The sequence below is a fragment of the Hyaena hyaena genome, unplaced genomic scaffold (genome assembly GCF_003009895.1).
Source record: "Hyaena hyaena isolate Hyena2069 unplaced genomic scaffold, ASM300989v1 scaffold_134, whole genome shotgun sequence".
In the NCBI taxonomy this organism is placed as follows: Eukaryota; Metazoa; Chordata; class Mammalia; order Carnivora; family Hyaenidae; genus Hyaena; species Hyaena hyaena.
The window spans coordinates 664,518-680,976 of NW_024080766.1; the positions used below are offsets into that span (position 1 = coordinate 664,518).

At 53.5% G+C, this 16,459-nt stretch overlaps 1 protein-coding gene across 1 annotated transcript; it reads left to right on the top strand.

Moving 5' to 3' along the window:
• Positions 1 to 3: 3 nt before the first annotated feature.
• Positions 4 to 15,614, top strand: TRIP13 (thyroid hormone receptor interactor 13). The gene is made up of 13 exons (XM_039237991.1): positions 4 to 196; positions 937 to 1,102; positions 2,476 to 2,605; positions 3,319 to 3,374; positions 4,066 to 4,156; positions 5,685 to 5,757; positions 8,287 to 8,350; positions 9,144 to 9,230; positions 9,442 to 9,548; positions 11,721 to 11,874; positions 13,666 to 13,778; positions 14,851 to 14,920; positions 15,279 to 15,614. The coding sequence occupies exons 1-13, from the start codon at positions 105 to 107 to the stop codon at positions 15,372 to 15,374; spliced, it is 1,299 nt and encodes a 432-aa protein (XP_039093922.1). The 5' UTR covers positions 4 to 104; the 3' UTR covers positions 15,375 to 15,614.
• The last annotated feature ends 845 nt before the right edge of the window (positions 15,615 to 16,459 follow it).

Genomic DNA, 16,459 nt, shown 5'->3' on the forward strand with positions numbered 1-16,459 from the left:
GGGCGGCCGGAGGAGCGGCCCGGGCGGCGGCGGTGGTGGCGGCGCGGGGCGCGAGGCGGCGGCGGCCACGCTCCGGCCGGGTCCCCGCCGCTCCGGGCGGCGCCATGGACGAGGCCGTGGGCGACCTGAAGCAGGCGCTGCCCTGCGTGGCCGAGGCGCCGACCGTCCACGTGGAGGTGCACCAGCGGAGCGGCAGGTGAGCCCGGGCGCCGCACCCGCGCGGACGCGGCGGCGCCCTCGGGGCCGGCGCTGGCCGGACTGTGGAGTCGCCCCTGCTGCCCGCCCCCTGACGTCTCCGGGCCCCAGGCGAACCCCCGTCGTCTGCCGCTGGGAGAGGGGTCTCGGTGTGGCTTGCGTGGGGCGGGCGCCCGGGAGCGTGGACCTTCCGGGAGCTGCCTGCCTCCGAGGGCGAGGCTGCGGCAGGGCCCGAAGGTGAGCTGGTGCAGGGGGGCAGGCTGGGCGGAGGCAGGTATGGTCCGGAGCCAGGCGTCCTGGAAGCCTTGAATGCCAGTCGAAAAGTGTCAGTTTTCCCAGATTCATCTGGGAAATGAATCACAGGCCTCGGGGTTTTGTTAAACGCAGACTCGGGCTGCACCCCCACAGCTGTGGGGGCTTTGCCCCTTCGTTGGTATTGGTAGCAGCGCCAGCCAGCCCTCTCTGCGTGCCAGGCAAGTGTGTCCGGACTCCTCTTCAGTTCGGGGCAGCCCAGGGGGGCAGGAGCTGCTGCTGTTGCCCCTTCCTCGGTAGGAGAGCAGGGCCTCCCCTCCAGCAGCCTCCCAGACCCCTGCAGGCAAGGCGTGGCTTGCGGCTGATCCCCAGGCTGTGCTCTGAACCGGTGTGCTTTCTGGCCCCCAGTCTGATTTTGTAAAAAGCACTTCTTGTTACAATTCTATTGTAAAGGTAGAGCTAATTACTGTGTCTTAATTGTTTTCCCAGCACTGCCAAAAAAGAAGATATAAAGCTGAGCGTAAGAAAGCTGCTCAACAGACATAACATCGTGTTTGGTGATTACACGTGGACGGAGTTTGATGATCCTTTTCTGAGCAGAAACGTGCAGTCTGTGTCTATCGTTGACACAGAGTTGAAGGTTAAAGACCCACAGGTAACTAATTCATATTGCCAAGAAATGGCTGATCCATAGCTGAATACAAAGTCAGTGTCATGGTGGTACCAGGCTGGCTCATTTGGCGGGTCATGCAGTCTTGGTCTTAGGTTCATGGGTTTCAAGTCCCACGTTGGGTGTTGAGTTTACTTAAAAAAGAAAAAAACAGTATCACGGATATCCGCTTGCTGTTTTGACGGTATGTTGTCAGAAACTGGTTCGTTGATCTGTTGGTGAAGAGCGAGTGGGCGTGGCCCCCGTGTCAGGATGCTCACCGCACAGTAGGGGGAACATGTTGGGAAAACAGAGCACAATGCTGTGGAAGGGGGCCTGTGCCTGCCCTCTGTCCTCCAGTCAGCAAATGTCTGTGGCCAGTCACTGCAGGAGGCACAGGGACTGCAGGGATGCGAGGGGCCTGTCGTGGAGAAGAGCTTCTTCTAGTCCGGCATGCGAACTGCCTCGCCCACCATCATCGTGGGAGAGGGTGGGTGCATTGGGGCATTTTGTCACTGTAGAAACAACCCAGAGTGTCTGATGCATCACCTCTATCTGCACGGGTCATGTCTTCTATAGAATCAATTTGGAAGCAGTAGTTTGGCACTAAAGTATTACATAGAAAGTGGACCTCCCCTTTCTTATATAACAGTTGTGGCTTTGTCAGTTGTACGCATCATACCTGATTCTGGACATCCTGGAGGAAGCAGAAGTGCTTTCCACACTACTGAGGAAGGACAGATTAACTCAGCCTAAGTGGAGGGCATGGGTGCTGACGATTAGCCACTTTAGCATTCTCAACTTTGCAATTCACCTAGAGGAATTTGTCTTTACGCATAATTATGTGATTTTGTGGGAATGCATAGGTAGTTTTTTATATACGTTGTTAATAGTAGCTAACAATTTGAAATAGCTTACTTATCCATCTGTCAGAGATTGGTTAAGTAAATGATACAATCAAACCAAATATGACAAAGCTATGGAAAAGAAATGAGACAGGCACGTTTAGAAAACTATGTGGTTGAATCCTTTTTTGGTCAAGTGTATGTGGCTGTGTTGTAGATCATTGCATGTGTGAGGTTGGATGGGAGACTTTGACTATTTTCATTCTGTATTGTTCGTATGTTTTCAACAAACCTGTAACTTCCACAATACAAAGAACAATAGAGTGGTATCTTAGAAGAGAGAAACATTTTTAAATGAGTTGATACTGAATCTGAATATAACAGCCTCTTTATCTAATCTAAGAACTAGTTTCTAACATTCTGTATATTCAACTTCTATTTTTGGACTTTACAATGTAATCTTTACAGCTAGAATTGGGAAGGGAGTTATTTTCAGTCTATGTGAGTTTATTTTGATTTTCCTTCTCATCGCAGCCCATTGACTTAGGTGCCTGCACGATTGCGCTTCACATCTTCCAGCTGAATGAGGGTGGCCCCAGCAGTGAGACCCTGGAGGAGGAGACTGAGAACATCACAGCAGCGAGTCACTGGGTCCTGCCCGCAGGTGCGCAGGCATGGGGGGAGGGGAGGTGGTGCACCTAGGACACGAAGTCAGAGGTCGGCCTGTGGCCTGCCCTCCTCCCCAAGTCAGTTAGCCAGGCAGATTGTATTCGTCTGTCACTTATGTAGACTTTCGGGGTGTTTTATTTCCTGTGGAGTGGAGAGCATGTCACAAGGTAAAAGTAGGGATCTCCACCATAAGGCGGTTCCTTCAGAGATGGTGCTAAGAATCCGGAAGTGTTCTTTCCTTCCCAGTTGATCATCACCTGCCAGGCCCTTCCTCCTGCCTTTTCTGGGCTTCCCTGTGGACTCTGCCATGGTTCTAGCAGGTAGAGTCCTCAACGTTCTCATCTGGTGTCCCGGCTGCCGGCCCGGACCTGGCTCGGCCCCACCCAAGCACTGGCTGGTGTGGGAGAGCAGTGGGGCAGGCTCTGTGCGGGTCCACAACAGATAATTGTGCGTGGTCACAGGACGAGAAAGTAACCCCGTACTCCATTTAATTGTCTGTTGAAAGCTGTGTGACTGGCAGGTACTTTGCATCTTTAAAGAAAAATTAAACTTTTAAGAAAAAATTCAAAAATTCAACTTCCCGGTAATTAAGAGACCTTCAGCCTGTTATATGTGGTACAGCAGAGAGCGTCAGCGGCTCAGGGCAGACCTCACTGGTCAGTGCAGTGCTTGCTTTCCTGAAATTGGGTTCTTGTTTTCCTCTTGCAGCTGAATTCCATGGGCTTTGGGACAGCCTGGTATATGATGTGGAAGTCAAATCTCATGTAAGTTGCTGTGTTACTCTGCAAGAAGGCCTGGTTATTTGAGGTGGGATCAATATTGTGTTGCTCTCCAGCTTCTTTGAGCCCCATGACTCAAACAGGCTTTGGGGAACTTTTCGGGCCTCCAGCACCCCATGTCCCAGATACCTGTCCCGTGGGGGAGGGAGGGGAGGTGCAGAATGGAAGGAGAGCTTTCACTGCATTGTGCTCTTAACCCACTGGGACTGAGGAGGCAGGGCCGAGGGCCAGACAGAGCAGGTGGGCAGGTCCGAGCAAGCCCTGGCTCGTCTGAACCCCCATTCAAGGGGAAGGGTCCCCCATGCTGTGGGGGATGCCAGAAGTCCATCCCCACACCGCCGCAGGCTGCGTGACCACAGTCCGGGCTGTTGTCCCGAGTGAATGTGCTGTGGCTTGCCCGCTGCTGTGTGATCCCAGAGGGAAGAGCCCACTCATCCCTTGCTAAGTCTAGTCCTTTTGTGGGTCCTCTGTGTCTGTACAGTTAGAGTAGCAGCAGCCAATCTGGCCACGTACGTTCTGAGTTTCTTCCAAAATGAAAACCTATGAGGCATCAGGCACTTGGCGCTGCCAGTCTCTGAGAGCTGCCCTCTCCTCGGGCACCAGCTCTAGCAGCACCTCTGGTGGGAACCTTTGCCTTGTCTGAACCTTTATGTGCATTTTACCTTTCTTCGCTCAGCTCCTCGATTATGTGATGACAACCTTACTGTTTTCAGACAAGAATGTCGACAGCAATCTCATCACCTGGAACCGGGTGGTGTTGCTTCACGGTAAGAACATGTCTGGTTTTCATTATTTAACCAAATAAACTGTGTGAAGTCGGACTTTTTTACTCGTCCTATTGGCCTTCGAGGAGTCACAGTTCCGTTTTCTGACGCAGCCAGCGCTGTCCTCGAATGTCCCCTCCCTGAGAAGCCACTCCAGTTCCCGTTACTCTGGGCATCTGTCACCTGACCCTTCACTCAGCAGCTGCCTGGTCTCTGCCTTGTGACCTTTCTACGTTATGATTAAACTTTTCAAATAACTGCCTAATTCCCCTAAGTGATCATACAATCCCGAGGGTAGAAACTGCCTCACGTTTTTGTAGTGTTCCTGGAGCTTCGCTTTGTGACCTTAAACCGCAACATCCGTGCTTCACTGAAATTCTGTCTGAGTCTTCTCAGAGGAGAACATTGGATTTTTTTCTTGATGTTACTGGTTAGAAAGAAATCCAGAGAATGCCCAAGTAATGGTGAGGTGGGAATGCAGAGTAATTAGCTTCTCAGACCAGTTAAGATTATATGGTTCTGTGGAGTCTTAAAAAAATATTTTTTTTAAGATTTTATTTGTTTTGAGAGAGAGTGCGCGCATGGGGGAAGGGCAGAAAAAGAGGAAGAGAGAATCCCAAAGAGGCTCCGTGCTGTCAGCACAGAGCCTGACTCATGGCTCAATCTCCCAAACTGAGATCATGGCCTGAGCCGAAATCAAGTTTCAGATGCTTAACCAAGCCACCCAGGCGCCCCCAAAACCGTGTTTTTAAACAACAGATATTGTCAGCATATTCTCCTGATACTGGGTTCTGAGTGGGCAGTCGGTAGGTATTTTGATAGGTGAAATAAAGTGTTTCCCATTTAGAATTGGATCTATGTTTTTTCTTTAATTCTCAAGAATGCACATAGAAAACCAGATGTGAAAGTGTCTGCGTTTTCCGATAGATGCGTTTGTCCCTCCACATTGGCCGTCTCAGCTACTGACCGGCGTCCTGCTCGGTGGCACGTGGGCCAGGGGGCTGTATGAGCAGGGCCTCGCCAGCTGCTCTTCTGGTTCAGTGTGGGCGGCGGTGAAAGCCGGGGATGCTGTGCGCTGCAGAAATGGCAGACTTCAGTGCCTTAGTCCAGATGCTTCTCATGAAAGCTGTTTGGCCTTCCACAAGGTGCCTTAGCAAGTGGGTTTTATAGAGCATGTGTGGGGACAGGGAGGGTGTCAGTGCGGACGGAGACCAGGAAATGTGCTCACTCTGGACGCCGAGGGGATGCACAGGCCGGGGGGCGATGCCGTGTTGGGTCATGGAAGCTGAGAGCAGAAACACGGGCTGAGGTCAACTGGGAGAAAAAGGAAAGCCTTGCGAAGTGTGATGTTAGTATTTTATAGCACGTGCGCTGCTAGCGGGCTTCTTTGCGAGCTACCCCATCCTTGGGGTAATAGCATTCGGAGCTCGGAGCTTGGCTTGTGTGCTGTGGATTAAAGCAACGACTGTTGTTTTGAGGAATTTGTTACCACACTGACTGAAAAACCACATTTGCTTGGGTTTCATTACAGGTCCTCCGGGAACTGGAAAAACATCCCTGTGTAAAGCACTAGCCCAGAAGTTGACCATCAGACTTTCAAGCAGGTAACTTTTGGTAATTCGAGAAAGGGGAGCACGAGGACGGGATTGTTTGCTCTTCATGTGTGACACAGAAAGCGGTTTTATTTCTTAATCGTCTTCCTCCAGTAGTAGATGCCTCTCTTTCAGAGCAGATTCACCCCTGTACTGAGCATTGTCCTAAGTTAGAGGTTCATTCTTTTACATTCACGGCACTTGCTTAACAATCAGCACGTGCTCTTTTGGGGACTGCCCTACATGTGTGTCCGAGTCACTCTGCCCCCAAGGCCGGATGCTCACTGCTCTCGCTGACGGTCCGCTGTGCTGTCACCGGAGAGAGGCATGGCCAAGCTAGGGGTGGATTTGTCTCTTTCTCCTTGGGTTCTGTCTGTTTGGGGGTTTATGGTTTCATCGCGTTTAGACACCATTTGGCCATTATTTTCTCAACTAACCCCCCTCCCCCCCAACATACACAAACATTTTTTAGGAATGAACCCATTTATTTGCATGTTCCATTGTTTGATATTCTCCCATAGGCCACTGGTGTGGCTTTTTTGTCTTTGAGGTTTTGGAATTTTTCTGTGTTCCATTTTGGGCAGTTTTCTAATCTGCTTTTAATTCTATTCAGTGACATTTTCATTTCTGTTCATGTATTTTTCTTTTCTGGATATTCACTTGGACGTTTATACTTTTCAATTCTCTCTACGTTAGCCTCTTGTTAAAATGTTTGAGCCAGTGTGTGGTCGCCGTGTCACAATTTTCCCTACTAAGCCCATCACCATGGTCAGTTCTGGGTCTTTATATTATATAGACTGGTGTTTCTCTGGTTTTGGATCCATTTCTGCTGCTTGTGCTGTCAGGTAAGTTTCGGTGGAATGCAGACATGGTTTCTGTGGGGTTTTGTCCTGGTGAGCATTTCACTTGTGATTTAGTGTGGTCCTTCGGAGGTTTGTTTTTAAGCTTTGCTAGCAAGGCCCTTCTGGGATCTCAGTTGGGCACCCTGAGTGATGGCTGGTACTGTCCACCTCAGCCTTTGGGAACTTGAACTTCCCAGCCTGTGAGCACCAAGAGGTGTGCAGTTCACGGTTCTGTAGCCTGTCAGGATTTCTGTTTCACACATGCCCAAGTGTTCAGCAGAGACCCAGAGGGACCCCATGATGATTCCTAGAGCTTTCCTCCTGCGTGTCTACCTCCCCTCTGGAACCCTGCTCTGCAGCCTACAGCTGCCTTAGGCTCCTTGAACTCTGACCTCTGTGTCCAATTCAGCGCAATGGCTGTGCACTTCTTGGGTCCCCTCCAGGGTCGTGGAGCTCAAAGGTGCTGTAGGCAGAGAGCCAGAGCGCTTGTAGCCCCCCTCACTTCCCGTGTGGGGCTACAGTCCTCCACGCCTGCTGTCCAGTGCGCTTGGCAGATACTGTCGGGATTATTTTGTCTCGTTTGCAGGTTGATTCAGAGGGTTAATCTGATACTTGTTACTTCAGTGTGTATCCTAGGATGAACACTTTAAATTTTATTCTATTTCAAAACGTCCTGTGAGTGTTTTTATGTAATGAAATTGCTCTTTTTCTACCCTTTATTCTGTGTAAGCAACTTGGTTTTTGTCTTGACATACTGAGATGCATCTCTGCTTTGCGGATCAGTTACCAGAAACACCGGACACTGAAGATGTTAACTGCAAGAAAAGAAACTTTCTGCAGTACAGCCATCTGGAAACATGCATTTATTTTGCGGCTTAGAAATGCCAAAGAAAAACCTTAGCGAGTCTTTGTTGCTCACCTGATCAAGATGTTTTAGGATTAATTTTGTTCAGTATTCACCCCAGTCTTTATTCCAATAGGTTGTGTCTCTCTCACCCTCTTTGGTAAACAGAATTAGTGGAAAGCCAGTTATAATTTTTTGAAGGTGATTGTTTTTCTCATGTGGACTTTTGAGACATAGGGATGTGGCTCAGCTTCCCTTCTGCCTCAGTCTCGGTCCTTGTTTGATTTTAGTTAGAACTAAGTGCACCTGGGCATCTCTTGTGCACAGAGGATCAGCACTAGATTCCAGTCTGTCAGTGTATACTGAGGTTCACTTTGGGAGCCCTGGGCGCCCCAAGGCCCTGAGGTCCGCAGGAAGTGAGTTTGTGCTGGGAAACAGATTGTCCACTCGTTTAGGTTTAGGGAGGGAGGAAGACACGTTCAGCTCTGGCCAGAAAACATCTGGCGGTTACATTTTGCTGCCCTGTTACTGCTGGTGACACTTCTTAGAGCACAAGATGTCAGTTACAAGTAGATTAAGAGAGAGATGTTACTTTTGCTTTGAGTCAAGGAAAGATGTTTTCCAGTTCAAAACCCTTGATTTGCTGCAGCTAGGACCACCGGTCGCGTATCATCAGATTGTCGTTAAGTACTTGTGCCGGCTGCTGCGCGACCCCTCCGTTGGTAGCTGTGGTGACTTAACCAGTTAGTGGGCAGCGGAGGGATGCTGGGTTAAAGAAGCAGAAGCAGTTGCCAATGCAGGTGCCATAGGAGCAATTTGTAAACCGATTGTCATAACTCTGTTTTCTCATCCCAGGTACCGATATGGCCAATTAATTGAAATAAACAGCCACAGCCTCTTTTCTAAGTGGTTTTCAGAAGTAAGTATCAGCATCACTTCTGCTTGTTGGGATTGTCAACCATATAGTGGAATAAGTGGCTCATAGTAGTAGACAGACTCTCCTCCAAGAGCCTCAGAGACCAGTAGGTGACACATAACAGTGGGGCGGAGTCTGCGGTCAGAGGGAAGTTCCAGAGCTAAGTGGTAACGTGGAAGTAGTGAGGCCTCAGAGCACCCTCTGCTGGTTGCATCCAGACCTTTGGGTGGGACAGACACTCAACTTTCTCTTGGGAGGGGGTAACCTGCATTCAGCAGAAGGCTGCATCCTCGGCCGAGCACGCCCTCGGGGCTCTGAGCCTTGTTCCCTGTGTTCCTCCATCCAAACCGCGGTGCTCGGCCAAGACATTGTAGGTGCCTCTCAGCACAGGAGATCCCTGCCTGAGCACCTGTGTGAGCAGATCCCTCCAGTGGGTGGTGACCCAGGACAGGGAGCCCCCACATGGGGTGCGCTCGGCTCACACGCCTGCATCTATGACCCCTCTTGTTCCTAGTCATGCGCATGGCAGGCAGCAGGAAGGAGGGAGGGCAGCTGGCGTGGGCTCAGGCTCACTGTCCCGGCACATGGAACAGGGCAAGGGGCCCACGTGGCCAGCCTCCTCCTGCGTGGCCCTGGCTCCTTGGATTCAGGGATTTCTCTAAGGGGTCGTTAGGAGACAGTGGGTTTGTGGGGCCGCCTGGGGTCAGAACGAGGCTGGGCAGGGACCGCAGGTAGGCGTGTGCAGCAGGCGGCGTGAAGAATACAAGTCAACGCTAAAGGAGTGTTTTGTTTCCAGAGCGGCAAGCTGGTAACAAAGATGTTCCAGAAGATTCAAGACTTGATTGATGACAAAGATGCGCTGGTGTTTGTACTGATTGATGAGGTAGGTGCGTCTGGACATCACACCCATGACTGAAGGAGATCAGACCCCTGGCTGAGGCCTCTCCCCCCCCCGTGTCCCACACGTCACGCTTTTGGCATCGTGGACTCACATGCACCCATTTGCTTGTCCCTCGCTTGCTCGGTTGATGCAGCGCATGGCTGTCCCTGGGGCCGGGCGCTGTCCTTCTGCACCTGTCATCCCATCCCCACAGGTGGAGAGCCTCACGGCCGCCCGCAATGCTTGCCGGGCAGGCACCGAGCCTTCAGATGCCATCCGTGTGGTCAACGCCGTCTTAACCCAGATCGATCAGATTAAGAGGTAATGCTGGCAGGGTCTCACGTGAGAAGCCACAGGGAGGGCGTGAGGTGGCCGCACGCCCCAGACCTTTCTCAGTTCCTCCGACTAGAAACAAGGCTGCTGAGTATCGGCCCTTTTCCGCACCGGAGGCGGTGTATATGCTAAATTCAGCACTTTGGGGTTAGGTGCTTTTATTAAAGTATTAGAAACACAAGGCAAAACTCAGGTATGCAGAGAAGCACGTGCCAGTGAAACACAGCCTCAAGCGCCAATGCCAGCACCACCCAGCGTCTGTGGGCATTGAAGGACTGGCAGTGGGCAGGCAAGCGGCACCCGCAGGCCCTTCATGGGGCCAGATTCCATGTCTCCACAGCCCAGCCTTGCAGGGCGGGGGCCTGTGGTCAGTGTGCCCTGAGCCCATGCAGCTTGAGGGAGTGGCTCCTCGTCACCTGGCTCACGAGGAGGTCACGTCCATGCCAGAGCCCCTGTCTGTCCACAGCGCTTTGCCGCGCCTCCGCCGCTTACAGCTCCTGCGGTGGGTCCCGGGAGTGCTCTCGACAGAGGCTGCTGGCAGGCAGAGTGTGGCGTGGGAGCTAGCTTGTCGCGTGTGGGCTCGCGGGGAGCTGAGTTGTGCCAAGGGCCACTGTCCCGGGCCTCCACTGTAGGTTTCCTGCAGAGAGGCCCTAATTTCCTGAGCTGCAACTGCTGTTGGGGCCGCTCGCTCCCACCCTGCCCCGGGCCGGCCGCACGCGCGGAGTAGCCGCTGCTCGTCAGTCTGCTTTCTGCCCCTCCCTCACCTGAGAGCAGGCTGCTCTCTCTGGCATTTTCCGCACCGTCCGGCCTCCTTCCCTCTTCTGTTGCTCACCACTCGCCAGGCCTGCGGGCCACGGGGGCCCAGCGTCGGGCTTGCCCCCAGGGAGCTCGCTCGGCCCTGAAACCGCCCCCCCTCCCCCCAGGGTTCCCATTGCACCAATGGCCTCTCTGTGCGGTGCAGCCACTGCTCGAGCCAGAGATGGGGCCCCAGCGCCCCTCCTGTCACCGTTAGGGGTCCGCTCAGGAGGGAACGGAGACGCGCGGGCTTCTGGTTTCCGTCAAACTTTCCTGCCTCTTTAACTTCATGCTTTCTGTTCAGACCCCTTTAGGCCACCATTCCAGGCCTGCCTTTATGTCGATCTGACTCTTTGGGACAAAGCCCGTTCTCAGACAAGAACCCCAGCCATGTAATCCCGGGCTCCCGCGACCCGCGCATTCCCTGCCCCTACCCTCACTGGCTCACCCCTGCTCACCCTGCGCTACACACCTGTTGCCAGATACCGGGTGCAGCTGGCCCTCCCGGGGGCCCCCCAGGCCACGCACTTCTGCCTCCTGTCTGTGTCGGCTCGAGCCCCGGCGAGCACTGCGGTGTCCCCTGCACCTGAGCCCAGTGGGCTGGAAAGTGTGCTCCCCGGGGTATCTCGTGCCTGCCACGTGCTGGCCACGTCAGCCAGCGGACTAGACAGTGGGGCTCCCTTGTTCTTGGGGAGCTAAAGGGGAAAGCGGCCGCAAACCAGGATAAATAATTCAGCTCCACGGCGTGGGTGAGTCCCAGGAGCTGCGTGGTGAGTGCTCAGCTGGCCGTGCCCGGGCAGGTTAACGGGGCGCTCAGGACGCCACACATGAAGTGAGAGCTGCAAGGGGGGCAGGGGGGCTCAGGTGGTTAAGCATTTGACCTTCAATATTTCAGCTCAGGGCGTGATTTCCAAGTTATGGAATCAAGCCCTGCGCTGGACTCCAAGCTGAGTGTGGAGCCTGCATGGGATTCTCATTCTCTCTCTGCCCCTCCCTGCACACACACACTGATCTCTTTGTCTCTCAAGATAAAATAGGAGGAAAAAGAAAAAAGAAAACAAAGTGAGAGCTTTGCCATGCCACGGTTGAGGGAAGAGAAGGAGCAGTAAAGTGAGCGTCTAGGAGAGCTTTCTGGAAGACAGGAACAACATCTGCTTGGCGCATTGTGTTGGAGCCAGGAGAGCCTGGTGGGAGCTGGGGACCCAGCAGGCACTGAGGTGTAGGCCTCGGGAGGCCTCGTAGGCCAGTGTTGGGACACGGAGTGCGGCCAGCTGAGACACTAGCTGCATACCGGAACCTTCACGGACAGGGTGTGATGGAGTCACTGAGGCACCAGCCCACCAGCTCTCGCTCCTCTGCCTCCAGGCACTGCAACGTGGTGATTCTGACCACTTCCAACATCACAGAGAGGATCGATGTGGCCTTCGTGGACAGAGCTGACATCCGGCAGTACATTGGACCACCCTCTGCAGCAGCCATCTTCAAAATTTACCTCTCCTGTTTGGAAGAACTGATGAAGGTACTGGGTGTTCCTTCTTCCCACTGGATTTCTCGTGTGTCCTTAATTCCTGATGCAGTTTAAAGTAGCTAATCCCAACGTGGAATGAGTGGTTTGAACATGGCGCTCATGTTCAATCTTAGGTCGAAAGCTGCAGTTGATGTGTCCCACAGGTTGAGCTGATAGTTGAAATTATGGCCACCGACTCCATATTTTTTCTCTTTCAGCACAAAATGGTGATCACGATTGTATGATCTACCAATTTGCTGGCAATGGGAGGGGTATGGTAACCTCCCGGACACGCCCTGGTTTGCAGGGAGACCTGACTGGAGGTCACAGTTCACAGGGATGTCATTGGTTACAGCAGTAATGTCATTTTGGTCCCGTGTTCTAGTGACAGCAATGAGCACAGCCGCCGTGGGCGAGGCAGCACTCCCGGGGGGTCTGGTGTAAATCCCTCAGACCAGGACCTGGGTGCCGGGACCAGCACTAGGCGCAGCAGGCCCGAGGCAGCCGGTCCCGTCTCGCAGGGGAGCATTCCTGAACCCTGAGTCGGGGAGACGTGCGGCACCAAGCCCGCCGGCGGGGGATGTACGCGGTGACCGTTGCCACGGTGTGTGACAGGAGAGCGGGGGAGGGATCGACTCCCAGCGCGTCACCACGGGGCTGGGGCCCTGATGGTCTCAGCAAGGGTCACACAGCCCCTGACAGGGACGGCAGGGCTGGTCTGGCGTGTGCACCCCGTCCCGCTTTGCTGTGGCGCGGAGAGAGCGGGGCCCCCACGGAGCTTTGACCTGCGATCCCCAGTGAGCTCCAGAAAGTGTTGTGCCGAGAAGGCAGAGTGATGGCACCCCGCCGGCAGCCACGCTCCCACCTGTGCTGTGCATCCGGGAAATGTTCTGAGGTTTTGCCAGTTAACCTACAGACTTTTTCTAGAAGTCAAGCATGCGAGATGGGGGTTCTTAGCCTGTTTACAGGAAATTAAGCCATTTCGATGACGGAGTGGAAATCTGGCCAGTGCTGACGTGTGTCAGGGTGTGACTGGCCCACGCCGTCAGGAGCCCGCCATTGTCACGTGCACCAGAGGGTCAGCAGGAGGCAGGCCCGGGGGAGCTGCAGGGACACTGAGGGAGTGTCACTTTGGAAGGTGCAAACACCAGAAGGTGCAAACATGGAGTCCAGATCCAGGGTCAGGCGGTGCCATCACGTCACACGACAGTGTTCTCAAAAACAACAAATGAAAGGCCGCCTGGGTGGCTCAGTCAGTTAAGTATCCAACTTCAGCTCAGGTCATGATCTCACGGTTTATGGGTTCGAGCCCCGGACTGTGCTGTCAGCATGGAGTCTGGAACCTCTCTGCCCCTCCCTCGCCCCTGCTCTGTCTCTCTCTCAAAAATAAACATTAAAACAAAACAAAAACAAATGGAGACCCTCCTTGAAAGGCAGGCCAAGTCCTGGCTCCTGAGTCAGACTCTTCTTCATTGGGTTGTGATATGCCTTTGAAACCTGATAGTGGGCTGGCCTCAGCCCCTCCGAGTCCCTCCCTGCCCTAACACACAGTGAAGCCACGTCTTGATGAAAAGCACAGAAAAGTCTGGGTCCCTGCTGGTCTCTGAGACCTGTTTTGTCACCTGTAACATCACCTGGGTTTCAAGAAGTGGGGGTGTGTGCATGAGTGAAAGGGGAGCGGCCCGTGTCCTGGCGTGGCTGTGCTCGTGTTTCTGGGGGATGCGCTGCTGTCCCTGTGGCTGACCATGTGCAGTGTGCACTCTGCCCGGGGACCCTGCCGTGACGCCCTGTCTCTGTCTCCAGTGTCAGATCATATACCCTCGCCAGCAGCTGCTGACCCTCCGGGAGCTGGAGATGATTGGCTTCATTGAGAACAACGTGTCAAAGTTGAGCCTCCTTTTGAGTGAAATTTCAAGGTGTGAATTCCATTCATTTTTATAACCTAGAAAAGTGCCTTTGCTGTGGTCACAGGCGGTTGTAGCTGACTGGAGTAGCCTAGGGTAGTGGTTTGGGCTCAGAGGACAGGGACTTGAACCCTAGGCATCTGTCACACATGAGCTGGGAGAGCTTCGAGAGCACCCGACAGCCTCAGCCCCGGGCTCCTGGGCCAGAGCGTAGGGGTCCACCTCCTTCCCACAGGCACCGTTAGAAAACAGCAGTGCTGTGCTTCTCTCTAAAAAGATGGATACCCAGATGAAGGCTCTCATGATGCATCAATGATTTCTTAAACGATTTTTGTTAAATGTTTACAAATTGACAAGAAGAAAAAAGTGGAAACTTCTGTTTGAGTCGGTAAGCAGAGCGAAGCAGGGGCCTGTGCTTGGTGCTTCGGGAAGTCGAGAAAGCATGTGGCCCAGCCGCGCAGGGTGTCAGGAGAGCACACTCAGCACCTGAGCGCTGTGGCCACACATGTGCTGGGGCCCGTGGCTGGCAGTGCGGTCAACCTCCCAGATGGCTTTGGTGACCAAGGGCGACAGGGAGCGAAGGTAGGGAGATGGAGCGGAGCCTCAAAGGACAGTTAAAATTTGGATAAACTGGAGAGAACTGGGGAAGGCTGCGGGCGCCATATGTGCAGGGGACCTCGCCGTATGGCGGAGATGCCCAGAGCCCACATTGTAACCAGAGTTTGAACTTCATCGTGAAGCCATGAGGCTTGTGGGAGGTTTTGAACAAAGGGATAGCCTGAAGAAGAGATTATCTTTTGGGTTATCTCTTGGAGAGATTTAAATTGATCAAGATGAGGCAGGGGAGGGCAGTTCAGACACTCGGTACAAAAATAGATGGGGACCAGGCTGGTTTCTTAGGGATCCGTGCCACTGGCCACGTGCCCACCGTGTCATGCGTGGCGCTGCTGGGCAGGTGGCACATCAGGGCAGCAAGGATCCTGTCCCGCCTGGGGCAGGAGCTGAGGACCGGGAGTGACCAGATGTAGGGGAGGGGACGCTCAGAGATGAGGGAAACTGTCCCCAAATGCGGTTCTGTTCACAGGAAGAGCGAGGGTCTCAGCGGCCGCGTCCTGAGGAAACTCCCTTTTCTGGCTCATGCTCTGTACGTCCAGGTGAGTCTGCCGAGGCCACCCCTGCCTCTGGGCGCTCCGTGCCCCCCGCCGCCACTCTGTGCGTCAGGGCATGGCCTCGCAGGGAGTTGCACGTAACACCGTTGGGGATCTGATTCATCTCCGTGCCTAAGTGATGGGCTCTTGGGCAGGAAGAGGAGCCTCGATGCCTCCGAGGTGAGGAGGTGGCCTGCCAGCGCCTCACACGCCTGTGCTCACACTGGGCCCTCCCTGGCCCCCGTGGAGGTGCTCGCGCAGAACAGCACTTTAGAGTCTTCCCAGCCACCCCCCGCCCTGTGCTGGGGGTGCCACCAGCTGCCCCACTGAGGGCAGGACCCCACGTGCCCATGTCTCCTTCCAGGCCCCCACCGTCACCATCGAGGTCTTCCTTCAGGCCCTGTCTCTGGCCGTGGACAAGCAGTTTGAAGAGAGGAAGAAACTCTCATCTTGCTTCTGATCCGGACCCCCACCCATAGTCGTGAACACAGTCGGCAGGTGAGGGCACTGCCCAGAAGTCTCTGTACACTCAGGCCAGGCCTGCGGCCAGCAGCCCATGAAGCTGAATCGCGTTCAGAGCAGTGTGTTGTACTTAACGTGTTTTTAACACAAATCGTCATTTCCAGGGTTTTAAAAGATAATTCAGTTAGGGCGCCTGGGTGGCTTAGTCGGTTAAGCGTCCGACTTTCGCTCAGGTCATGATCTCGCAGTTCGTGGGTTCAAGCCCCGCGTCGGGCTCTGTGCTGACTGCCGGCTCGGAGCCTGGAGCCTGTTTCAGTCTGTGACTCCCTCTCTCTCTGACCCTCCCCTGCTCACGCTGTCTCTCTCTTTCTCTCTCCCCTAGAAATAAATAAAACATTAAAAAAAAAAAAAGATAATTCAAGTTCTGCTAAGTGCGCGCACTCCATCCTGCCTCTGGAAAGGGTTTTGTTTAAAAGAGGCAATTAATATAGGTTTGTTTTTGTTGTTGTTGTCGTTTTTTATTTCTGAGAGAGAGACCGTGTGAGGAGGGGAGGGTCAGAGAGAGGGAGGTACAGAATCTGAAACAGGCTCCAGGCTCTGAGCCGTCAGCACAGAGTCTGATGTGGGGCTCGAACCCACGAATCATGAGATCATGACCTGAGCCGAAGTCAGACGCTTAACCAACTGAGCCACCCAGGCGCCCCTTAACATTGGTGTTAAGAAACAAAAGCGATGTTGTCTTAAGAATGTAATCCTAGCATTAAAAACATCTGTGTCACTGAAGTAAAAACTGGCCTTTGCTTTCTGGGCTGACCTTATTTTATTTAGTGCAAACATTTCAGAGACTAATGAGTGAAAAAACGAAACCAAACCCTGTTACTATGTTCTAGAAGAGAAACTTCCAGGTAGAGTGGTCTTCTAATACAAGGTGCTGTTTGTGAGAAAGGTGCAGTGTAGGGGATGGTGGGGGGTGCCGTGTGCCACACACGGTTTCCTGCCCGTCATCTTTCAATGTCGATACTCATGGCTCAAGCAGTTGCGCATTGACTGCGCACAACAAGCCGCCTAGAACTTGGTCTGCCT

Excerpts from the sequence above, each read along its gene's own strand:
- TRIP13 (XM_039237991.1), top strand. The coding sequence starts at position 105 with ATGGACGAGGCCGTGGGCGACCTGAAGCAGGCGCTGCCCTGCGTGGCC. Across the intron at positions 8,351-9,143 it reads TTTCTAAGTGGTTTTCAGAA|AGCGGCAAGCTGGTAACAAA; the intron begins GTAAGTATCAGC and ends TTTTGTTTCCAG. Across the intron at positions 11,875-13,665 it reads GTTTGGAAGAACTGATGAAG|TGTCAGATCATATACCCTCG; the intron begins GTACTGGGTGTT and ends CTCTGTCTCCAG.